This window comes from Lissotriton vulgaris, chromosome 10 (genome assembly GCF_964263255.1).
Source record: "Lissotriton vulgaris chromosome 10, aLisVul1.2, whole genome shotgun sequence".
In the NCBI taxonomy this organism is placed as follows: Eukaryota; Metazoa; Chordata; class Amphibia; order Caudata; family Salamandridae; genus Lissotriton; species Lissotriton vulgaris.
Window position 1 is genome coordinate 857547228 of NC_141698.1, and position 27241 is coordinate 857574468.

The 27241-nt window shown below is 43.8% G+C and overlaps 1 protein-coding gene across 2 annotated transcripts in view; it reads right to left on the minus strand.

Moving 5' to 3' along the window:
• The window catches only part of LOC147688905 (peroxisomal carnitine O-octanoyltransferase-like), a 553955-nt gene that overhangs the window by 241604 nt on the left and 285110 nt on the right, over positions 1-27241 (minus strand). For both annotated transcript variants that reach the window (XM_086941801.1, XM_086941802.1), the window contains one exon: positions 26430-26554. In XM_086941801.1, the coding sequence (XP_086797927.1) occupies positions 26430-26554 (125 nt within the window). The remainder of the gene's footprint in view (positions 1-26429; positions 26555-27241) is intronic.

Below are 27241 nucleotides of genomic sequence, written 5' to 3' on the forward strand. Positions count from 1 at the left end.
TGGGAGGTAGTTCTGAAAAGAACTTTTTTTTATTCTTTTTGTTGTTTTATATTTTTTTTATTATTATTCTGAATTTGTTTTTAATTTTTTTGTGTTTTTGAACAATTTTATATTTTTTGGGGTTTTTTTGAGGGAACAAACAAAAAACAGGAAATTGGAAATGGCTCAAGAGGAGCAAAAAAAAGAAAAGAATTACTGTTTTCTTTCCTTGCTGCATTTGTGGTTGTCTATAGCAGTATTTATTAAGGTGACGCTAAGTTCACCATAGCATAAAGTTTTGCCACACAAAATGCAAAGAAATTTGACCTTGCCAAATTTTGGTTGAATATTTTGCACCATTTGCCGTTATTCCGGTCCAGAATGTGAGGGTACTGAAGAGGAAGTGCTGGCCACAGGGGGTGGGTTGTGCCGAAGTTCCCAGACTTCAGCCTGGGCCAAATTATTGGGATGCCACCTCTCCATGTGGCGGATCATGGTATAGTTACCAAAAGAATATTTCTTGGAGGGATTGCCCCTGGAGAGAACTTTGTCACAGATGAGACAGGTTACTTTGGGGGCGTTCACCTTTTTTTGGTCATCTGGAAAAGAAAAAAATTGCCAAATGAAGTGCACTTTGACGTGCCTTTGTCTTGGTTCTTCTGGGAGGTAGACCCTTTGATGTTGATCCTCCTCCTCTTCTTCCTCCTCTTCTTCTTGTCCTCCAAGAAACTGTGGTGGTGGACCTTCTTTTCTGGGTGGTGGGGGTGGTGGTGGGGGTGGACCAGCTGCAGCAACAAGTGAAGCCATTGTCTCCTCCAAAATAGGCCTTGCTCTCTCAATGAAGAAAGTAAGAATGAGGAAAAAAGGAGGAGGCTTTTATTATTTGGGGAAAAAAAATGAAGAGAACCAATGAAAAGTGTTATTTTCAAGTCACATGACCCGATGCGCTTATGTTACACGCTACGGCGCGCTTACGTTATGCGCTCCGGGCCGCGCCGCGGAGCGCTTCCCGGTGCGTTTACGCAGCGCATCATAAGACGCATCACGCGGCTACGCGACACGTCACGCTTACGCGACGCGTCACGATGTTGTTTTTGATCGCGACATTGGTGCTAACGGGACGCTTCCCGGTTCGCGCACCGGGGCGCTTAAAAATAGTAAGCTTTCTGGGCCGCTCACCGGGGCGCGCACCGGAAGCGCTCCAAGACAAAAAAAAAAAATACAAAAAAAAGATCTTTTTTTTTAAAAATGAAAAATTGTAAGGACTGATAGCTATGTCTCAAGATATATGCTCCAGTTGTTTTTAAGAAAATTAACTTTTAAAAAATATATATTGGCCTATATTTGGGCTTTATATATGTTAGAGCCCAAATGTAGCCCAAAGATGGCCACCAGAGACAAAAAAATACAAATGTAGCCCAAATATCAGCCAGATGTAGCGCAACTATAGCCCAATGATAGTATGTACCAGAGTGTTCTAAAGAACAACTAGAGCGGTAACAGTCTTACTTATAAAGTGAGACTTTTAGTTAGGAATTAGCATTAAAAAAACCTTTGAAATTCACTGAAAAAACCCTAGGTTTCACACCAGTTATAGTTAGGAAATAGCATTTAAAAAACCTATTAAATTCACTGAAAAAACCATAGGTTTCACACCAGTTATAGTTACCTGGAAATTTTACTGGCATAAAACCATTGAAATTCCCATATGGCTGAGATACCCGCCACCCCCTCTCAACACAATCCCCAAGGGTGGGAAACCGGAAACAGTTCTGAAGTTTTTGGAAGACGGGAGGGAGTGACCCTCCCGGCCGTATTTATTAAAAATATGAAACAAAATTAAAACATTAAATCAACAGTTTCATATTATGTACAAATTCATTACCACATTGCGATGTTTGGCTAACCTTAACAGATTCTCTAATACAAAGGTTCTCATAGCCGAACTAACATCCTACAAAACATTTACTTGAAATTTTGAAATTGTACATCCTAACGTTTAAGGGCCAACGGCAAGGTCGTAACCGGTGTCAAGATCCCTAACCCAGAAATATCGCCCTCACTTGTGAGGGGCGGCCCAGAGGCGTACCTCAAGTGCAATTACCAATTTCCCTTGACTTGACGGGGGCCCCAATAAAACTCGACGCCACTTAAAGGTCGTACGAGGACTCGTGTGAGGTATCTAGAAGGTAGCGTAGACCCCCCCCCCAAACCCCACACAACTTACCACATCTGCCGTCGCAGACGTCCTGGCCCCGGGAAATTCCCCAGGAGGGGGCTGTAACCCCTCCTACCCAGGAAGGGGCCTTGACCGCCTTTCCTTTCCTTTCGGCGACCCATCCTTAGAAGGGACCGCCTCCCCGTTGAGGGGCCAATGGCCACCTCCCCCGAGCGCTCCCATCCGTGCTGGGTGACGCCCACTCATAGGGATCTTCCAATTAGTGCTCACCGATCATGACCTTACCGCCCGACCAAAATAAATACGACAATGCTAACTAAATTACCAATGACTAAATTAACAAAGACAGTAGCAACTACAACTTTATTAAAAAGCATGCTTACCAATGAACACTAAAGCAGAATTTCTTTATTTGCGAAACATAACACAAATCGACCATTCTTTATTACATACTCAAAATCATCATGATAATACCACAACCTGTAAACGAAAATCAGGGTTATCCATCAACTTTATTCAAAACCACTTGCTGTCCTCAGGGGCTGGTGGGTGGGTCAAAATTGGCTCTTCGTTCCGTCTCGAGCTCACGTGCAGCGAGGAGGTGCAGCTTCAGAGCACAGGAACAAGAGGATGCCTTCTGGTCTTGCTTCTCCTTTTATCCGTCTTCAGGGCGGGCGTAAACCCGCCCCTGCCTGCCCCAAGGGCGTGGCCAGCCGCGTCAGTGTCTAGGCCAACCCACTCTAGGGCGGGAAAAAGCGCGCCCCGGCTACGCCGCTTCGGGCATACCAGCCGAGACTCGCTTCCCGCCCAAGATGGCTTCCCGGGGGGATCGTGGTACTCCGCCATACGTTCGGGGGGACCGAGTGGTCGCCCCTTTCCATATGGCTGAGATACCCGCCACCCCCTCTCAACACAATCCCCAAGGATGGGAAACCGGAAACAGTTCTGAAGTTTTTGGAAGACGGGAGGGAGTGACCCTCCCGGCCGTATTTATTAAAAATATGAAACAAAATTAAAACATTAAATCAACAGTTTCATATTATGTACAATTTCATTACCACATTGCGATGTTTGGCTAACCTTAACAGATTCTCTAATACAAAGGTTCTCATAGCCGAACTAACATCCTACAAAACATTTACTTGAAATTTTGAAATTGTACATCCTAACGTTTAAGGGCCAACGGCAAGGTCGTAACCGGTGTCAAGATCCCTAACCCAGAAATATCGCCCTCACTTGTGAGGGGCGGCCCAGAGGCGTACCTCAAGTGCAATTACCAATTTCCCTTGACTTGACGGGGGCCCCAATAAAACTCGACGCCACTTAAAGGTCGTACGAGGACTCGTGTGAGGTATCTAGAAGGTAGCGTAGACCCCCCCCCAAACCCCACACAACTTACCACATCTGCCGTCGCAGACGTCCTGGCCCCGGGAAATTCCCCAGGAGGGGGCTGTAACCCCTCCTACCCAGGAAGGGGCCTTGACCGCCTTTCCTTTCCTTTCGGCGACCCATCCTTAGAAGGGACCGCCTCCCCGTTGAGGGGCCAATGGCCACCTCCCCCGAGCGCTCCCATCCGTGCTGGGTGACGCCCACTCATAGGGATCTTCCAATTAGTGCTCACCGATCATGACCTTACCGCCACAGGCCGGATAGTTGACCGGCTATCCGGACCCCCCACAAAACTCCTACCTAAAGGTCATGTTATAACGTCTTTAGCCATGCTAAGAAGTCTCCTATGAGTAACTCATTCCCCACCCGAGACAAATGCACACCATCCCCCAAATACATACTGTCATCATTAATACACCCATGCGAAATAGAATGCAGTGTCTTGGAACGGAACAGCCTACTCACTTTGTTATTAAGCTTTCTAACCGAATGATTCAAAGCAGGAACAGAAATAGCCCCCCGCCACACTTTTCGTGGGATCATATGGGACCATGCAATTGTGCACCCTGGAACTCTCCTCGCTAACCAACTTACAGTGGAAAGCATCGCCTCAAGAAGAAGTCGTCTACCAGTGGTGACCAAATCATTACCCCCAAGATGTACTATGACTACAGACGGCGGTGACCTCGTCCGCCCTAGCAGACCCTCGAAAAATGATTGAAACTGGTCAATACAGAGACCGCCTCTTCCGTAGAAGGACACACTGTACCCGTATTCCCCAGCCACGTGAATCATGTCACCTGCCTTGAATACGTCCGTGGCACGCCTCACGTATGAGTGGCCCACGACCCACACCTCCTTTTTCACAGCCGGTGATGTCTGACCGCTGGCCCGGTGTTGGGTCGACTGCATAGTCCGCCCCGCCTCGTAGGCTTGCGCAACTGAAAACCAAACAAAAACAAGAAGCGTGAGTACATCGTTACAGCTTCACAACATGTGCAACCGCACATACCTTTTATAACAATTGGAGGACCAACGCCCCACCCGTTTAACCTGTTCCACATTCAGACCCCTGGCTGTAGCCTCTGTAGCAGCCCCTATCCGAAAGGAATGGGTCCCAAACTCGCCCGGGTTCAAGCCCGCAGCGGCAATCGACATCGCAAGCACCCGCTGAAACTGAAACTTTGTCAGTGGGGTGGCGTCAGCGTGTCTCAACAAGGTCCCCCCCCATGATGCCACCCTTCGTGCTAAATAATCTTCCAAACACTTTACCGGGCACATGGAGGACCCGGGAATCCTGCGTATGATTATGCAGTCACCCATCCCACTTTGATCGGTCTTGGACCTGACAAATGAGACAGTCATTGTCTCCCCTCTGATCTGAACGTGCTCCTGGCACAAACCTCCGGTCACATCCTGCTTGTTCCTCGCCACCAGTTCGCTTACCCGCATAGCCCCATGAAATGCCAGCGTAAAAGCGGCTCGGAATAACACTGTCTCAAACTGAGATGAACATGTAGCAGGGAGTCTGGATAATAACTGGGCCAGCCTATCCAAACCTATCGGGCGCCTCTCGTCTACCCTGCGACCCTCAAGGCGTTGCCACCCCCGTAGCGCTTTCTGTACAACGAAAGACGCTGTCGGGTCATGGATCCCATGAGCCCTAGCAACAAAGGAAATGGCAGCCCGATGCCTCTGAGCCGTGGCCACCGATTTCCCAGCCAGATGTAAAGACATCAGAAAATTCACTACCCATTCCTCCTGGCCCCAAAGCTCCTCTCTATCAGTCCCCAAAAAGGCTAAATAGGACCGGAACGCCCCTTCATATGCCTTCCTCGTCCTGGGTGCTAAACTCTCTCCCACGAGGTAACGAAGTTCGGGGCACCGAGAGACCAGAGAGCTTCGGGAAAGGGTGCCGGCTCCGTGTCCGCTGTGGGAAGAAAACCCCAGAAGGCCTGCATACGAAAACGAGACAGTGCATCAGCCGCCTGGTTCATTACCCCCGGGACATGTCTTGCTTTGAATAGCACATTCAATTGCATACACAGTAAAACAATTTCCTTGAGCAGTCTCAAAATCCATTTGCATCGTGCTGCCTGGCTATTGATACACTCGACCACGGTCATATTGTCAGACCAGAATACCACAGAGTGATCTTTGAACCCTTCGGGCCAAGTTCTCAGGGCCACCAAAATGGGGAAAAGTTCCAGGAAAGCAATGTTACTTGTCAGTCCACTGTCATGCCACCATGCCGGCCACTTTTGTGCAGACCATCTTGTGCCGAAGATAGCACCAAAACCTATGCCCCCAGCCGAATCTGTCCACAGCCCCAGCTCCTCAGAGGACACGGCCGGTTTGTTCCAGACGACTCGACCATTGAAATCCGCCAGAAATGCCAACCAAATGCGCATGTCCTGGCGGACCTCTGCCGAGAGCCTTGTGCGATGATGGCCCTCCTTCAGGCCGACCATGGCTTGAGCAATCGAACGGGAAAAGGGGCGGGCCATTGGTATAACTCTCAGGGCAAAATTCAACTGACCAACTAACTGCTGTAATTGATGCAGCTTAACCTTAGATCCACTTATACACATTTGCAGGGATGCCCTGAACTTTGACACTTTGTCACCTGGCAAACGAAAACAACCTTCTCCGGAGTCTAACTCGATCCCCAGAAACTCGAGGCAAGTGGAAGGACCCACAGTCTTACCTGGTGCCAATGGCACGCCCAACTGATTCATTAAGACACAAAATTCAGCCAAAGCCTGCCCACATTCCGGATCCCCGGCTGCCCCCAGGAACAAAAAATCATCGAGGTAATGCATCACATGTTGGAAACCCGTCTTCTTTGCGAAGACCCATTGTAGGAAACTACTGAATTTTTCGAAATAGGCACAAGATATAGAGCACCCCATCGGCATACACCTATCCATGTAATAATGACCCTGAAACATGAAACCTAGGAGACGCTGATCGTCTGGATGTACTGGGAGCAACCGGAACGCTGACTCGATATCCGATTTTGCCATCAGCGCCCCGGGCCCCAGGCGATTCAAAATGGCTACGGCCTCATCGAAGGATGCGTACCGCACCGAACACACTTCCGGGTCTATCGCTTCGTTTACGGAAAGACCACGTGGGGCTGATAAATTATGTATCAGCCGAAACTCACCCGGGTCCTTCTTGAGGACCACTCCTAAAGGAGAACAAACAAAGTTAGGAACCGGGGGTACACTAAACGGACCGGCGACTCGACCCCGAGTAACCTCCTTCCGGATCTTATCCTGTACCACGGTCGTATGCTGCAAGACCGATAGCTGATTTTTACATTTCTCTACACCTTGAAAGTCCCCCACTGGGATGCGGAAACCATAACAAAACCCGTTCCGCAACACCCCAGCAGAAGTACGATCCGGGTATTCACTGAGCCAGGGAATCATTGCCAAGGTATCAATCGGGGTAGGTAAAGGCGCCCCTCGGACTATGTTAGACCTGTTTGGCACCTCCTCTACCCCCGTTACCACCCGTTTTGGCTCTGCACGTGGACTCAGGATGGGATGATTGCCCACACCCACTACATTCGTGCCTAAATTTGCACGACCCCTGGGGCCTAGTACATTTGCTCCTGTTGAAGTTCCAACAAACCCCCCTTTTTCCTGTATTGCCGGCAGGCCTCGAGTAATGTTCGGTACCCGCACCTGATCGAAAGGGCGTCCCCGCATACTGGCGGGAGGATTCACCAACGTTACTCCCTACTAATGGCAATTTCAACATACCAGTATCCTCCATTTTGGACCATGACACAGAATCATAACAATCCCAAGTTAAGTTTTTATCATGTTCTTTAGCCTTTCTAAAAAGATTATCATAGCAGAACCAATGATTACCCTCGTGTGATACTGAGTACCCCATGATCCGTGATTGATAAATCGGCAATTCGGGTAGCAAATCGGGCCTTCGTTCCCCCAAGATCGATGTAAAAACCCCCCACGCTTTGCCCCAATTGCCAATGTTCTCATTTACCTTAAAGGCGGCCATCTTAGCGCGCCAAACACTCGGATGCATGAGATCCTTCTGTCCCTTAACATGCTCCATCTCATAGTGATCAGTAAGCAACGAGAAGATGTTTACATACTCCCCTGCCCATATCTTCTCTTTAATAGCCAAAGGAACATGCTGACCCAATTTTTCCCTACGAGAGGGTGCTGACTCATCCCTCGCAATCGGCAATGGCCGCTTACCTGAACCGGACGCTGCCTCTGCGACTGAACTCGTCCCCTGTGGCTTCTCTACCGCTGCAGCCGGCGTGGACACCTTCGCTGCCTCCCTTGTCTCACGCAGTTGCTTCATCAGCACCTGCGCGTCGACAGCCGTGGCGCCCTCGCTACCTTTACCCAACCACGCTGCTAATTGTGCTGCCAGCTCGGGCGGCATATCTTCCCCGGACACGGGGGTGACCACAACGGGAATCGGATTCCCCTCCTCCGGCACGGGAGTGGGTGCCTCGAGCGGAGTAATGGGACCCGGGATGTCTCCCCCAGCTGCTCCCCTCCTGGGCCTCTTGTTTTTCCCTCCCGGGGCTGTTCCCGCCAAAGGACGTTTCGGCCCCCCTTCGTCGTCTTTATCCATTCGCCTCTTTAGGTCGGTCACCTCTTTCATGAGAACGCGCAGCATCTGGTCAGTAGTCATGCGCTTTCCCGCCTTCTTCGGCATTCTCCAACAGAGTATCTGAAAAACAAAGAAGAACGATTACAACGCTCAAAATTGGCTCTTCGTTCCGTCTCGCGCTCACGTGCAGCGAGGAGGTGCAGCTTCAGAACACAGGAACAAGAGGATGCCTTCTGGTCTTGCTTCTCCTTTTATCCGTCTTCAGGGCGGGCGTAAACCCGCCCCTGCCTGCCCCAAGGGCGTGGCCAGCCGCGTCAGTGTCTAGGCCAACCCACTCTAGGGCGGGAAAAAGCGCGCCCCGGCTACGCCGCTTCGGGCATACCAGCCGAGACTCGCTTCCCGCCCAAGATGGCTTCCCGGGGGGATCGTGGTACTCCGCCATACGTTCGGGGGGACCGAGTGGTCGCCCCTTTCCACGTTATAGTTAGTTGGACTCACTATAACTTGCGCGTGAAATGCACTGCTGATGACATCACATATTACATCACTCATGACATGGTCAGTGACATCACTCATGACATCACTGATGACACCATCCTTGTGACAGAGAGACTGACCTCCTTTCTCTGTAAAGTAACCCTTGAAACAAATATTAAAAAATAGAAACTAACATTTTCAAAAAAGTGGAGATACCTATACCAGTTACAACAACCAATTCAGTAATTCCACCATTTACATACACATCCACTCATTCACCAACAGTTCTATATAGTCAGTCATACATATACTCACTCATCATATGTAGGGAGACACCTATACATCCGTTAACACACCAACAGTCTTCCATAAGTTGCTCACACACATATTTACACATGCAAATAAAATATTGAACATCCATTTTTTTGCATATACAGCTATACACACACTACCACCTTACTTCTAAGGAAACTTACACATACTTACTCTCTTAAACTATCACTTATAGAAACACATACTTATTTAAACAAGAACTCTTTCAATGTCTGACTCTCACATATACTCACTTATATACACCAATACTCACATATACTAGATTAAAACATATGTAGTTACTGATAAAGACACTAGTAAGACAGTCATTCACTTACTAACACATACATATACACACTCACTCACCCATACAGTCCGACACATATGCTGTCTTCAAAACACATACAAACAGTGAGTCAGTCATTGATGCATCTGTGTGCTAAGTAACACCCCCACCAAATCATACAGACATTTATACTGATACTAAAAAAAAAATCTCATAAGCCATAGAAACACAAATGTAGCTACTTACCAACCCATGCACCCACTTATACACAAAGTGAAACACTGATACAAACATTTAAATATTGAAACAATACTCGCTAATATATGTATTCACTATGATACACTTAATAAGCCAGTTAACCAATCATTTTTTTAAAAAAAACATCCATTAAGACACTTATTTAAACATGTATTCTTCCATTGACCTTTACATATACATATATAAAACATGTTTATTTTTCAGAAAGGCACACATTCACTGGATGGTGTAATCAGTGATGTCATGAGTGATGTCACTGACCTTGTCATGAGTAATGTAATATGTGATGTCATCAGCAGTGCATTTCACGCGCAAGTTATAGTGAGTCCAACTAACTATAACGTGGGAATTTCAATGGTTTATATATACATACATACATACATACATATATATATATATATATATATATATATATATATATATATATATATATATATATATATATATATATATATATATATGTATATATATATATCAAGCAAGTGTAACCTCCCAGGCTCCGACCACATCGACCCAGGAAATCACGCAGATCCAGTAACTTATTTCAAGCACAGATTTTATTTAGAGCTGAACCAAGCAATCTGACGCGTTTCGGGCATCCGCCCTTGCTCACAGACGTATATATATATATATATATATATATATATATATCTTGTGCAGGTGACCCTGTAAGAAAAGGACATAAACTTTACAAACGTACACTTAACATAAAACACACACTCTAGGAATAGACCCTTCATGCCTCTAGGACATAGCTTGTAGCATGGAAAATAGTGGGTAACAAAGTGAAGGTAAAAGGCATACTTTTGGTTCTTTGGTACAATGCCTCATGAGCCTCCAAACGTTGGGGGTTGTTGCTCTGGCCAAATAGTCCCTGTAAGTAATGTGGAGTATAGCAGTTGTTGGTACTTACAGGTAAAATGCTTCATGATGGCCCCATCTTTCCATCAATATATACTCACGAGTTGCAGCAGAAGGAATCTCCTTGCTCCCCCGAACGCGGCTCCGCTGTGAATGCGGTAGTGCGCCGGTGGGCGGTATTTATAGTCTACACCCAAGCCCATTTGAAGAGTTAATTGGTAGCGTAATTATGTAACAGTGTAATAATATCACAAATATTGTTTATATACCTCCCACTTGAGCATATTCACCTATCTGTAGGTATGACAACGCTGAGTATAATCATTATGGGTATTGAATAACGTAATGTGTATTATACCGTTACAAGATGGCGCTTGCGAAAGTTGGGAGAGTTTCAGTCCTCTGTCGATGTCGACTGAGAGGTGTAACCTTTGCACTGTGTATAGAGTAATAAATGTACCGGTTGAATGTGTGCATACACACACTGACGAAGGCCAAGTGCCAAAACGCGTCTGTGGCCAGCTTGTAGTTGAATAAACTACTGCGTGATTGAAGGTACCCCCCGAGTGCTGTCATTTCTTCTGTGGGATTTACATGGTTTTGACGAGCGTAATGTTTCGCGGCGTTCTTCGAGCCGCCGACAGCACCTGCCCGTGAGTGCACAGGATCTTCGAAGAGAAAGGAGCGGCGAACTCATTTGTTTCCTGTGCACCGCCTAACCGCCAGCAGGAAGGTCTATCGCGGATTGGCCCACACCCACTTCGGACAGTACGAGTCGATTCTCGGAGGACACCGGCGAGCCGTGGGTTCTCTTCGGGAGTCTATCGGAAACACTGAGACGGGTAAGAGGACCATCGCCTGACTTAATTTCCCCTGTTTACCTCGTGAGAATGACATAACGAGGGAGCGGATATTTGGGCAGAGCGTCAGGGGGGAAACCTTTTTCACAAAGTCATCACAAGCCAAGCCCATGAACGAATGCGCCCGCACTACACCAAGCAAGAGGCGCAATTGAAACCGGGAAAATGTTCTCAGAAACAGACCGCCGCACGGCGGCAAAAGACATGTTTAAACACCGTGAAAGACGTGAGAGGACCAATGAAGATGTGCCAGTGGTAGATCCACAAAATGTAAAAATAAAGGAAATGATGGTAAAGCTGGAAAGGCTGCATGAACGCGAGACACGCAAATGGTGGGAAGCCACAAGCCTCACCAGCTATGTTGAGGTGAAGAGAGTACCACGAGGGCTAAGGGTTCACACTGTGCCATCATACGAGAACCCTGACCCCCAGTTGCTCACGGACTGGGAACTACACACAGCTGCATACACGGAAGGGACCCTCAAGATACTAATCAAGTATGCTTGGAGTGACCGTGAAAAGGCGCTGGAAGAAATAAAGAACTCAGAGGACAAACTGGAGGAGGAACCTGATAAAGAGCTAGTGCTGCAGCTTTAAACCGACATGAAATCATGCCTCACCAAATACGAACAAAAAATACGTACCAGGAAACAAGAGAAGTACGAAAGAGATGAGGATGATTATCAACAGGGGCGCATTCTAACATATGCAAGAAAATATGATGCTTCGCGCCAAGCACTGCAATCCAGAACGACCTCAACACCCGAAATTCTCACGTCCGAATCCGAAGTGACGGAGAGCGAATCCGGAGATGAGCAACAAAATACAAGGGTACCAGCTAAAACACGGCAAAAACCACAACCAACGGAGCCAAATGACAGCGAAAAGACCCCTTTTCACCAGGAATACGATGTCATCAAGGGGACCTGGCTAAGAGGCGGCAAGACAAAACCACCGGACATGGCAGAACAACAACAGAAAACAAAAAAACAAGGCGGACAAGGAGAGGGGGCGGCGGCAAGCGGTGGCGGAAAGGGGAGAGGCAGAGCGAAGCCCAACAACTGGGGCAACCGGACACGAGGCAACAAAAAGTGACTCCGGTAACGGAAACCACCAGTCAAAGTCTAACGGTGGTCAATCTGACTGAAAGAACTTTAACCGACACAGAGACAAATTTACTCAGCCTCGGACTCACCTTCTGTCCCAGCACCCCACTTGAATATACCCAAACGAGAATAGACCTCTTCAGATTCACACGCAAGCTCAAGTTGCATAAATACTTCAAACTACGGCCCCACCTAAAACAAAGTGGAGACAAAGGTACCAGAGCAACAGCAACTGATGCCCTCACGGGTAGGGAAATTGCAGCTCTTGAAACCCTCGAAGAGTTGCGTGAAGAACACCTAACACAGGATTCACCTGGATTCCTCAACAGAGGACAAAGAGCTCTAGCCTTGGGTATTGAACAAGATCGTGAAGAGAGTGGATATAAACCCCTATCAATATTCATCCCACAGATGCCTTGGGATGCAATTGACGCCTTTTCTGAAGCCATGACCCAAGAACTCATGCAGTACAGAAAAGCAAACAATCCCATAAAGTACAACATTACAGAGCAACAAAAACTGGCTCTACATGACCTTATGAGGGACGAAAAAATTATAATCAAACCTTCGGATAAAGGGGGTAATGTTGTACTACTCACCAGAGAATACTACAGATTTGAAGCATTACGCCAGCTTTCTGACACTAAGTTCTACGTCAAATGCACCAATGATGTATATTTGGAAAGCATCCGGAGTTATGATAAACTGATAGGGAAATGGCACAACTGTAACATGCTCAGTAAGGATGAATTTCTCTTCCTCCGGACAACCCAACCCCTTACACCAACCTTTTACCATCTGCCAAAATTACATAAGGACAGTTTACACCCCCCAGGCCGTCCGATTGTGTCATCGATTGGCAGTCTTACTGAAAATATGTCCCGGTTTATAGACAAATTCCTATTTCCCTTGGTACTTACTCTACCCTCATATGTACGGGACACCAAGGATTTTTTGAATCAAATAAGGAATGTGAAATGGGACAAAGACTGCCTACTGATTGTGCTAGACATTACTAGCCTGTACACTGTCATTGATCACCAACAAGGCCTAGAGGCTATCCAGAACTTTCTGAACTTGAGACAATTGAGATTTACCACACACAATACCATGATCCTCGAGTTCATCGAATTTTGTTTGAACAATAACATATTTTTATTCGAGGATCAATTGTTCAGACAGGTGTCTGGGACGGCGATGGGTACCTGCTTCGCTCCCAGCTACGCGAATATTTTCGTTGGCTGGTGGGAGGAGCAGGTACCCAGGAGCTGTATGGTAGATGGAGTAGAAGGAAAGACGGAGGGTTGGTTCAGGTACATTGACGACCTGTTTATTGTCTGGCGGGGCTCATCGATAACAGCACAAGCGTTCATTAACAAATTGAATGAGAATGCCTGCAATTTACACTTTTCAGGGACGGTAAGCCCTGTATCAGCAGACTATCTGGACCTGAAAGTGTTCTCAGAAGACCAGCAGATTCACACAGCTCTACATAGAAAAACGACTGCTGGCAACTCTACTCTTTTTGCCAGCAGCAGTCATCCCCCCCAACTTATCAAGAGCATTCCGTACGGAGAGCTACTCCGACTCCGTAGGAATTGTTCAAGATTAGAGGACTTTGATGTGGCAGCTAACGAGTGTGTGAACCGATTTAAGGCCAGGGGGTATGGAGAGTCTCTTCTAAAAAACACCTTGAGGAAAGTAAGGGCCATCCCTAGAGATTCCTTAATCACAACTAAACCCGCCATTGAGAAACCTGATGATGGTAAAGGAAAGTTTAGGCTAATAACCCCTTTTTCTGCTGGAGCTAATGACCTCAGATCTATGCTGCGTAATAACTGGCACATTCTCAAAACTGACAGTGTCCTTAAAGATGACCTACCTGTTCACCCACTTATAACCTTCAACAAAACCAGATCCCTAAGAGACTATCTGGTCACCAGCCACTTGGAGAAACCACTCCCAAAAACTAACACCCTAAAATCCATGAGTGGATTTTTCCCTTGTGGAAAATGTAAAGCGTGTGCCGGAAGTAAAAGGGTTCTCTCAGTTGAAAATCCCGATACTGGCAAGAAACTGCAAATAAAACAGTTCATTACATGCAGCACTCCCCTAGCAGTTTATTGTTTGATTTGCCCCTGTGGCCTCCGCTATATAGGGAGCACAATCAACATGCTGAAGCTACGGATTTTAGAACATCTTAGGGCTATCGACAAGGCTGATCAATCGTACCCAGTCGCTCGGCACTTTGCCGAAAAACATAACAGGGACCGCAGTCAGCTCCAATATTTTGGCCTTGATACCATCAGAAATAATGCTAGAGGGGGTGACCGTCTGCGACGACTACGCAGACTTGAGTCGCGCTACATTATAGATCTTTCCACTAAATGGCCAAAAGGGATGAATAGTGGGGAAGAAATGGTCTTCCATCTAGGCAAATAGCAACCTTGCTGTTATTGTATCTAATTGTATTCTGTCTGTGCTGAGATTTTGTGGATCACTGTATGTATGTATAATATATTTCTGTGTAGTTACAGGGGAGGCTAACCAAGATGAATTTAGAAACTGACCCTCCAGTATATAAACACAGAGAACTAGATCTATGTCACATATACACACTGTTCTCACTAAGAGGTATTTTGATAGGTTCAAAGGGCTCTTTGATTCCTAATGTTACATACTACATGAACAGTAACTAGAGTTGAATGTACCTCAGGCACGTTTTCACGTTTTCTTTGGCACCTCTCAGTTTTTACACTATGTATGATATGTTTACGTTCAATTTCTTATTGTGTATAATTTTGTGCAAAGGTTGTAAATAGGGTCACCTCTCTTTATTTTAGAGGACTGTTGCCGATCCACGGCTTTATCTAACAGTGTAATAATATCACAAATATTGTTTATATACCTCCCACTTGAGCATCTTCACCTATCTGTAGGTATGACAACGCTGAGTATATTCATTATGGGTATTGAATAACGTAATGTGTATTATACCGTTACAAGATGGCGCTTGCGAAATTTGGGAGAGTTTCAGTCCTCTGTCGATGTCGACTGAGAGGTGTAACCTTTGCACTGTGTATAGAGTAATAAATGTACCGGTTGAATGTGTGCATACACACACTGACGAAGGCCAAGTGCCGAAACGCGTTGGTGGCCAGCTTGTAGTTGAATAAACTACTGCGTGATTGAAGGTACCCCCCGAGTGCTGTCATTTCTTCAGTGGGATTTACATGGTTTTGACGAGCGTAATATATATATATACATATATATATATATATATATATATATATATATATATATATATATATATAGTTTCAGCTGCAGTTCAAAGTAGTTGGACTGCAGTTCCCATCATGCAGTGCACAGGTAAGTACCGTTTGTGGAGTCAAATAACGCTGTAAATCCTTGCAAGCAGTGCGAGTGTTGTGCACAAGGAGAACCCCCGTAAATAAAAGTCAAAGCGCTTCCTCGGGTTCCAAAAGTCGACGTTTTTCTCCTGCTTCCCCCACAGAACAACGAAAGGAGCAAGACCACAACGTAAGTGCAGTTTCTTCGGTGCTTTATTCGTGCCAGAATCTCAGCCTGCAATCCACCATGACGCGTTTCGCCTCAACAATGAGGCTTGATCACATAGCGTGCCATGGACACAAACAAGGGAATTTAAAGTGCAAATGCTTAAGTGATACAGCTGTGCTGGTAAGTATTAGTAAACAGTGAAAAAATACTACACGGATCTAGTGAAGGATAAAGGGCGTGGTGCCCTGAGGGTTCTAATAATAAACATATAGATGATGAATTAAGGGATGTATAAAGTCAAATATATATATATACATTGTTTTTGTTATAGGTCACTGTACCATGTATGATGATAAGGAGTGGAGTACTACATTGCAGTCTTTTCTTCCTTTGTTTTTTCTTTTCAGGTTATTTGCATATTGGCAGAGAACTACATTTGAATCTGTAGGCACATTATAGTTCTACATCTCCACTCTCTTTGTAAATACACTTTTTTACTTAGAAAAACGTGAATAAGGTGGCGTGTGGTGCACCCTGTCCTGAAGAAGGAGTTGATTTCCGAAACATGTCGACGCACCCAAGAGGTGATGTGCTTAATATCACATAAAACCACCTCGTCCTGCACCTTTTTAATAGTACCAGCCCGGGGGCTCATTAAATTACTTTTGACTTACCCTACTAGCTAGGCACTTTTTAAGCATTCACTCACTTACATTACTCCACCACGTACTCACACAAAAGCCCTCACACGCACCATGCATAGTCTTTTTAATCAGTGCTCCCACAAAGTCGTAGGTCGCAGCATGCCACATCCGGTAGAGGGGTGCGTAGACCCCAATGATGAAGCATGACACCAAGGGTCCTTTTGGTGTGTGAGGGGTATTTAAAAAACAATATGTGCTCCCCACCACAGTAGGGAACACACTACCTGAACAGGTGGATTCTTGTTGTTTATTATTTTTTTAGTAATAATTAGTATGCATCCTGAATTGACTTTATAGAGGCTCTAGTAATTGATGTTTACGAACACGAAACATGGTTGTTAAAATTGTTTTTTTCTACTGGGCAGTTGACAATCTATTTAATTTCTATTTATTGTTCAACTTTCTATGACCTTCATCTGTCTGTGATGAAGAAGTTACTTACTTTCGACAAAGCTCTTTCTGGAGGATACGCTATCTAGTCACAGATTCCTCACCTTGTGAATATTTGCCAGGTGCCAGACTGGATCCGTAAACTTCACAGCAGTACTCCTGAGTGCAGTTAGAGGGCATTGTGTGGCTCCACACTGATGTCGTTGCTCTGAGGAAGTGACGAGCGGACAACAAATAAGTGCCACAATGCATGCTGACGTCAGTTGCTTTCTTAGACTGTCCATGCCGTTAGACACAGAATTCATTAGCAAATTGCCATGACCAGTGTGTAGATCTCTAGAATAGAACCATTTTACATGGAAAAGAGTCCAATTCACAGAATGGGAAGGTGTGTGGTTCAGTGAGGAATCTGCAGTGACATAGAGTACCCACCAGGATGAGCACTACCGAAGGTAATTAACTTGCTCTTCTAACGGATACTTCTAACTGTAGATTCCTCACCTTGTTCATCTGTACTGTAGCATAGGAGTACATCCCTGGTAGTGGTGGTTATATGAACTGGCTCATAACAAATGTTCCTGCAGGAACACACAGGCAAAATGGCCATCCCGACTGATAAAACTGTCAAGACAGTAGTGCCACAAAGCCACCTGACAAATATCCACTCTGCATGCCCACACAGTAGTATCAACCTTGGCTCTAGTGGACTGAGCCCATAGGCCTTCCTGGAGCAGATTCTTGGCCAATGCGTACCAAATCTTGATGCAGAGCACACCCCATCGAGAGATGGTCTCCTTCAGTACTGCCTTGTCCTACTTTGCACCAGCAAATCCACAAACAGCTGATTGCCGACTTATGTTCTATGGTGCAATCAATGTAGAAATTGACTACTCTCTTGGGGTCCTAAAGATGGATTCTTTCTTACTCTTTTGAGGGATGAGACGGAGCAAAGAATGACAGGAGTGAGATAATCTCTCTGACGTGAAAAGGTGTTACCACTTGTGTTAGAAAAGAAGCTCGGGTCCTCAGCAACAGATTTATTTTTCATCTTTTAATTGTTTTTCTCACATCAGTACGTACAGTGCATTCCAAGGTTCCACCACTATTTCAAAGCAGGACAGTAATTTGTCTGACAGCCCAACATAACTTTGTTGGTAAAGAAAAATCAGGATCCACATCTTATTACAAACAGACAGATGTGGTTTCTCCTAGTAAAAAGTGTATAGTCTAGAGGTACATACATGCAAAAGACCTCACCGACTCCATTCACAAAACAGAACATGTATGAAACAGATTCATCTGATTATGAAGCCATTTGAACATTCAAGTGCTCCTCTTGTTGATGCAATGATACATGCAAATAGGTGTCCATATATCTTTAGGCCTAGATTTTATACAGTGGATATTGCAAACGTCTCTGCAATGATATAACTAACAGTAACACTTCTGAGAAACCACCTAATGAGGGCACTGGACCTTTCATTCAGTTTCTTGTTTAGCAAGCAATATCAATATAGCTGCAAGGTGTCTCACAGGCTTTGGCACCTTATCAACATATTCCAATATAGCTACATCTGGTGTTTAAGGTATCTCATATTAAAGTACCTTGGATATTGTATCTATTATATTTTACCAGTAAGAGGCAATATTGTTTGCACGTCAATGCAAAATACAAAACGTCGGCCTATGGGATGATGACAGTAGGCCATTCATGGGTTCTGGACTTGTTTAATTTATGTAGTTTAGCTGGAGTAAAGTATAAGCTATGGACAAATTTAAGGTGTACAAGTTTGTGTTTATAGTTCAAGGTGAACAGGACACAGCAGTAGGATCATTTACACACGTTCCATAATTCTCCAAAATCCTATTGCCTCAATGGTATCACCGGTACATCATCAATACGACATTCACCAATCGACAACTTACTGATCTGAAATACTCAATCCCTTATGTATGCAAAGTTCAGGAGTTTAGTAAGGGGAATAAACTCTAAGGGTCCCTGAAGAAACTCATAGCAGTAAACCTGTAATGTGTATCAGAGTTTAAAGTATGTAAATATTCAAGTATGTTAGTGGCTCCTCTGTCTTTACAATGATCAAGAGTTGCAAAATGTATTCTATAAACATTGTAATCATACCACGTCAGAAAGCGCTTTACAGCTTTTGTAGTAGTTGTAGGCACGCATGGATTGCTAGAAGTGGGGCATCCAGTCAACATACTAGCCAAAGTCCCAACATTTAACACAGTCTATTCCAGGCAGCTGCCATTGTATGAACAGCATCTCTAGGGTAAGGTAGTTGCTCAAATAAAGAAAAGGGATTAATTTACCCGAACCTATATGTTCAGTTTTCACAGCCATATGCAGTATGAGAGATTCTTAAATTATCTGCTGAATTTTTATTAAGGAGCATAATGACACTATTAGGCATCTATGTGTGCTTGGCTCTCTCTCAGTGGACATGTCAGTGTTATAAAAGCAATGGCCAATAGAAGCATGGCCATCAGGAAGACTGTGGTAGCTGGAGAGGTTTGGGACAGAGCTGGCAGTTGTCCCTGATACCCTGGACGTTGCCTTTGTAAGCCATGATAGGGCTGTGACACCTGTTGGGTTGGTGGCGAGGCATGCATTGGCGATAATGGATACCACTACTGTAGCCTAGAAAGGGGTGCAATTATTGATGGAACTATATGTATGAGGCAGACAAGCCCAAGGAATAAACTGTATTCCTGCATTCTTAAAGCGTTCCATGGTGGAGTCCGCCTTCAAGCCAAAGTGTGATAGCTATCTAATAGCACGTCAAAGTTTGGGATGTTTAGATATCCCCAGAGAAGACCACAGATCTCATACACATGTTGCGCAAAAGTGTCACACTAGGACCAATCACCCAACCTAAACAATCAGTTGTGTCCAAGGCACAGAGGAGCCATACATTTTGTTGAATCTCAGCTCCTGAATAGCTTGTGTTAGGGACAGTCAGAGGTCATTTGAAACTGTAAGTAAAACTTGGGCCACCGTCTCCCATATGGCATGAGAGACACCTGGTGTTTACCGATACAGAGCAAGGCTCTTGGAGGAAACAATGTGCTTGCCAAATGTCTCTATGCACTTAGACTTATGACCAGGTAGGGTGATGGGGAAGGAGTTGGGATTTACCTTACTGGTGGATGCCTGCACCACCAAGCTCTCTGGCATGGGGTGCTGTGCAAGGAAGTACCTCATATAGGTGGACTACTGCAATGGCCTATTGCTTAACGCGCAGGAGCAAGTTTTGAACAAATTACAGCTTGTTCAAAATGCTGCCGCAAGGATTCTGACTGGCACACCTAAATACTCATCCATTTCCCAAATCATTCGCAAGCTTCATTGGTTACCGATTAGAAGCCGGACAAAGTTTAATGCCATGTGTATTATTTACAAGGCTTTGAACAATAATGGACCAGAATTCTTCAAAAAAGCAATTAATGTGTACAATCCTAGTCGAACATTACGTTCATCTTCAGCCCAACAGCTCCAAATTCCACGTACAAAAAAGGCAACATGGGGAGACAAACGTTTTGTGGTGGCTGCCTCAAAACTATGGAATCAGCTCCCTTCCTATATCAAACTTAGCCCTTCACTATTAACATTCCGAAAACATCTCAAGACCTGGCTTTTCAATCAGTAAGTTGTCAATGGAAATCCTCTGCAATCTGTGAACTCTAGCGCCGAGACACCGGAAGGTATTTGTGCGCTTTAGAAATTTTATAAATAAATAAAAATAAATAAATAAATATCAATTTTCTTCATTATATTGGGGAACAAAATCATCCCTGTCATATAAATTGACAGTGTTTGTAATAGCGCAGAAAATGTAGCATAACATTTGGGACCTACTGCATGGCAAGGTATCAGAATCCAATGGGTTGCCAGTTGGCTGCACTCTAGTGGTATCAGGGAACGGCGAGGTCAAGGTGGATTCTGCTCAAAGTAAGAAAGCACAATGAGTTGCGGATCCTCCTCCGGCATCAGGGGCCTTGGCACCTTGTGGATGCAAAGCAAACCAGCACAGTGGGTGGTGCTGGACCCAGAATCAGCACCATACTGGCACAGATGGCACTGAGAGTGGACCCACTGGTGGAAGTCTGAGAGGAAGCCACTCTTAGCCCATCCTTGGGCCCGTAGGCACACGAGAGGGAACTTGTAAAGTGCCGAAAATACAATGTATGACATACGCAAAGGTCTTAACTTACTGCATCATGACTCAACAACTCAAAAATGTGGGGTGCATCGGGACGGGACTCGAGACCAGCTCTGCTGGAGATAAGGAGTGGGTCTCGGTGGCAGACCCTTGAACCCTCTCTTTACCCATAACCTTACAGGGTAAAAAAGGGATGTGCAACCTCAGAACATGACAATGCTGACTCCCCAAAGAAATTGTGGTAATAGATCTAGAACCCTTTTGCTCAGTCATTTATGCAAACCCAAAGAGGTGGATTAGAAATACAGCGTATGTAGTTACAATAATTTTTGAACCATTGTGATTCTTGAGTAAAATACTTGTGCTGCAAGGATTAATAGAAGGAAACAGAATAATGTGATTAGCATTACGAGAATGGTGAAAAAGATGAACACCTGTTTTGCTGATTACAGACGACTATATTCTTGCATACGAGTACAGTAATATAGTGTACTCATACCTAAAGTATTCTACCCTATCATGTCTAGGGTGAGTGGATCTGCCAAATCCCTGTTGGGTGGTCTAACTCCCCATTACGTGTGGGTAAGTGTCAGCAAGCTGCCCATCTTGGTGCAGAATTGGACAGCTTAACTTGCATTAGATGACAAGATTCAGCTGAGCTGGAATTCCGGCATGTTATGTTATGTTAGCGGGCATTTATTAAGCGCATGGCTACTCCAAGGAGTGTCCTGGCGCTAGAGCAAACAAGACCAGCATATACCATGAGACCCAACGGATTTCCTCAGAACGAGGGGCAAGCCATTCCATAGGCGAGAGGCCAGTACTTGGAAGGATCTACCACCCCTCCGGGAAAGCTGAATACGAGGGGTGATGATCAAAGACTGAGATGGAGACCGCAAGGTTGGATACGGAATGTAGGGTTGCAGTCTGGCCCTGAGGTATGTACCAACCTCCCAGGCCCAGCGAAATGCTCCTCTGAATAAACAAAGGGTTGATGTCACATATATAATAACATCCTCCATGTTACCATGCCAAAGCCCAGTCAGGCCACAATTGTTTATTCTATGGTGATAGATCAGTCGCCGAGCGGCCAAAAACAAAAAAAATAAACATCTTGAGGGTTGAACTAAGCCCTTGTACAAAATGTTCAAGGTGTTCTGAAAGAGTGCCTACTAAGTGGTATTGTAAGCAAACTGATTTCGAGGAATGTTATCCTGCGGGTGCACGTTAATGAATGTCTGTCAAATGTCATTGTGTTTAAGGAGAGAAGGCAACTTAAGAACGTGAGCATGTACAGATGGCATTTCCTAACTGGTCCTAATACATCCACATGACACTACAGTTTGAGAATGGTGGGAAAGAGCTGATTCCCACTTAGATTTTTGATGCTTCTTTTTGAACTTATGCAAAGACTTTGACCGCGACAAACATCTGCAGTGGAAACTACTTCAAGAGCAGTAATGATACTTTCCTTTCGATCTGGACCAGTCACAGCATAGAGTCTTCCGATGTTTAGCACCATAAAGATTAGCTTCCTGTTCTCGTAGGGTTGAATAATCTAGGCGCTGTCATCGCAGAACCTGCAGCATAAGTATACCTTGTAAGGGCCTAGCAGAGACATCTGTATGCGACAGTCCCTGCAAAGCTTGAATCCTGTTGTCTTTGAAGGTGACGTTTTCCCTAGCTGACTGGAAAACATTTTGCAAAAGTCTTAAAAAGACGAAAAAGCATCTACAAACCCAAGTCTGAAGGCACAGAAAGAACGGAAGGTACACCAACAAACATGGGAAGCACTTAAATGCAGGTCTGCTTGTTACTTCTGGAGTGGGATAATGTTGGTGAGGTGCCGCATGACACCACCTACCATTGCTCTGGAGTACGATTGTAAAGTATCCAGATTACAGAATATTCACTATATCAAGAATCTGCAGTTATAAGTATCCGACAAAAACTATTTACTTTTTTTTCCTTGATGTATGTGGCAAATAATGTATCTCAGGCCTATACATTACAAGTAAATAATCGTTTCGCTGGTCAGAGGAATTGGCTGTTTCATGTTCTAATGCTCTAGACTTCTGAGGTGAGCTGTTTCTGAAAAAGAACTACACAAATGACCTTTTTTTAGTAAACAAGGATTTGTAAGAAGGGTTTGCATGGAAGATCTTTAAAGCGGACAACTACATGCTGTGACCATGCAGAAGGAATAGGTAAATTAATACATCTACTGAAGGGATAGAGATCTATTCTAAGGGATAACCTGCCGTATAATGTATTATTTATAGTCTATCCTGTTTTTAAACCTATAACAACTGATAAAACCTCACCAAAAAGAGAATAGCCACTATTATAAACACTGAATAAACAACTTTGCAACCACAAGTTAAATGCCATTTAAAGAAAGGAAAAGATGAGTGAAAGAGTCATTTTGATTTCTTTCTGAAAGGGCCAATACGATGTAACTTTGTTATACAAGGCAGCAGCAATAAAGACTGGGCTAACATTATCCTGCTTGAGTTTTGTTGTTTGGGGATGTCACAAAAATATTGTTTCTTCTTCCTTTTGCATTTTTCAGATTTTGTGGTCTTTGGTCTAAAGATGCAGGGTTTAGAAACATTTTCGAGGTCTTATTTAATTATGTTATAAACTGCAGAGAATCAGGAAATATCAAAATCATATTTAATATTTTGGCTATGTTTGATTCTTTCACTTATAGGTAAAATGGCTGGTTTCATAAGAATCTTCCCCAGTATGTACCATCATATTTATCCACAGACAGAGAATGGGTGAACCCTTTGATACATCAGCCCCCTTTTCTAGCGAGTAAGTATTAATAGTAAGTGAATTGCCAAACACCCCAGGCTTTAAACATTCAATGCAAGGTGTAATGACAGGTATATGTGAAAAGAGTGCTGTCACCAAGCATCTGGGATAGTGGTGAAAACCTGCCACCAGATGTTTGGAAAACATGGAACGCAGTGTCATTTGGAATGCTGCAGCAAAAAGTTCTTACCAAGTTCAACAAAGATTGGAGTGATAGTGTTTGCATTGCCAGTAATTCAGCTACATACATAAAAAAGTGGTTACCTATAAATATCGATACCTGGCAAACAAAAGGAGATACCTGAGCTGAAGTGCTTTCTTGCAAGAGATCCGTCTCACTTGCTAGATTGTATACTGAAAACATCTTTACAATTTTCAGAGTAAATGAAGAATGCTATTGACTTTGTAGTCTGTTCTGGTGCACTGTTTCATTATGCGCGGGAACTAAAAAATAAATATTTCTTATTTTGTGCTTTGTGTGGCATCAAAGAAAGAAGCATTCCAACTGTGTCATTTAGCCATTTGTTCTCAGTCTTAGAGGCCGTGAATGCTATATTATCCATGTGGAGACCATTTACGGAATTTTTGCTTACTAATGATCCCAAAGTCAAGAAGTGTGAGGATTTTTACAGGACAACGTGACTTCTGTGGTGGACACAATCAAAAAAACAGAGTCTGAAAACACCCTTGTCTACCAAATGTTCAGCCTAATTGGTGTAGATGTGAAACATCTCCTTGAGAGTAGGCTGGATGACACCTTTAGTGACTTTGGCACTGCAACATGTTCCATGTTAGAGTTCTTGAAACTTGGTAAGGAAAGAAATGTTGAGGAGCAATTCAGGAAATCTTATTATACAGTGCATGAGAAATGGCTTTCAATGATGCATACAAATGTCCCATCATCAATCATAGCACTTGAAGTCAATTAAGCCTCGCTGAGGTACTCTGCACAAGCTCTAGATCCCTTCCGTAAAGGATAATTTTCTATGGACTTGAAAAAGTACTGTTTCATTTTTGACCGCTTCAATAACTGAGGGCATATGCGCCGAGTTCAACGCGTATGTTGCAGAACCAGTTCCAGAAAATCACAATTTTAGGTGCACCAGGAGTGGCATGGAGAGCTATGTCAGTGGCCAGAGTTAGCAAATTGCGTAATGGATGTTTTGTGGTTGCCCATCTCAAGTGGCAATGTTGAGAGGACATTTTCACAGATAAACATTTACATGGGAAGGAAAGAGCGAGCACACATGACCAAAGACTCACTAAAGAAGTGAGTCTGGTGTATGGTGCACTATTATAAGTTTGATTTTTAAAACATTATTTGAACCTCATATATCCTGTTGGCACAATGTCTATCCACAGAGGCACTATCAGTGCAGAAAGCATGCACTAATAAAAACCAAATTATTCCATAAACACCAGAAAGATATAGTTTCTGTTGTTTTTATTAGCACAAAAATGTGTAACCACTGATAACTACTGTTTTTTAAGGTATTAAAAACACTGAAAACACCCCACCATAATTCACCAAAATAGAAATTGAAAACAGGAAAGCCTAATTATTTACATATGGCCCACTTTTCTAAATCTTCCAAATTATCTTCATTAATTCTGTTAGATTTCAGCTTAATGTAAATTGGACGAAGGGTTACACGCCATGACATTCTTTTTACTCATCTTTTCATTAAGTATAGACTGGATAAATTGAATTACGAGAACAAATGTTTGGATTTCCTCAATTTTGAATGGACGTTCTAAGTGTTTCCTAACTTTTAGAACTTCTACTACACCCAGATAAAACATAGAATGGGGTTTTCTAGTGTTTTTGGAGAATTTTGTTTTTATTGTCTTCCATTCACCAGCTAAAGCTGGAAATGTGCCTGTTGTAGTCCATCTAAAAGAACTCAGTAGTAAAGATGTAACATAGCCTCAATACAATGATCATTTGAAGGACAACAACAAAAAATGCCAGGCATTATGACAAGATGTACTCTTTTGGGTGAGCAAAAGGAGTCTGATTCTGACGGTCTACTTTGCACTTACTGCTTGTGATCCAAATTTCAGTTTTAGCACACCTTCTGTATCACATCCTCGAAACATAATTTTGGAGTAGGAGTAAAGATACGCCTACTACGAGGAGCAGTCTCTTTCAACTAATAGATGTAGCATCTCTCTCTGCCTTCTGGGTAATGCTTACATACCTCGAGCTTTTCCGCTATTTTCATGAAAACAGCCAGAAACATACTGAGAATCGCAAATAACCACATTGAAAAAACAGATTTGAACTGTGGATTTTACAGCGCAACATTCAACATAAATATGTTGAGTAGGGTGTTTTTTTTACAGGCAGCTCTAAAATAGAACTAATGAAACCATAAATGTAAAAACATTTCAGACAACTCGAGCAGACGAAAAGTGCACTCAACTCCCTCAAATTCACAAACACCCTTTACATCCTCCTTTGAAGTTTAATGTTGAATATGCATCGTTTAAGACAATCTTTTACCTGTTTTAAAGTAGTTGATAATTGAATCCCTTGTAATTCCAGGAACCTTGCAAGTGGAAAACAACATTCGGAATTGATCCATATCCATAGGCATATTTCCAGATTTATGTACAGGCAGCTTTTCCCTACAAGGCAGAGAGATGTGAAACGAATGCAGCAGATTAATTTACTCTTTAATAGTTGGAAATACAAAGCACCAAAAAAATATCAAATTTATTACAAAAAGTAGACAATTACTTTTGTTACACCAGCTCTCGTGTTTTGATGGTGAAGCAAAATATTCAGTAACAATTTATGTCCAATTTGCAGAAATATATCTTTTAAAAATACCTGGGCCTTAAATTCACATACAGCATATCAGTTTTAATTTTGACCTTGTTTAGAGGTCAGCATTAGCAATAAACATAGGTGCACATGCATCTTGCGCCTATTTTTTACGGTACAGACAATTATCTGTTGATCAAAAACATTCATTAATTTGCTGGTATTTTGGGCTGTATTTTACCACCAGCATTTAACTGGAAGCTCAAAACGCATGAAAAATGTGTGCAGGCAAATTCATATTAATTTAATACATACTCCAAATTAGGTTCTTTGTATTTAACTTTATTTTATTTTCCAGAGTGAGGTACGTGCAAGTATGGTATGTTGAAGATAACAACTCCTGTATCTGAGATCTCTGTTTATATTAAAACAGTTCTTATCGACTTGAATTAAAATACATTTTTCTACATATTACTGGTATCAACATTCCAGTAGAATCATCACTACTAGTTCATTCACACTTCAGCTGATTTCCTTGCAAAACATCC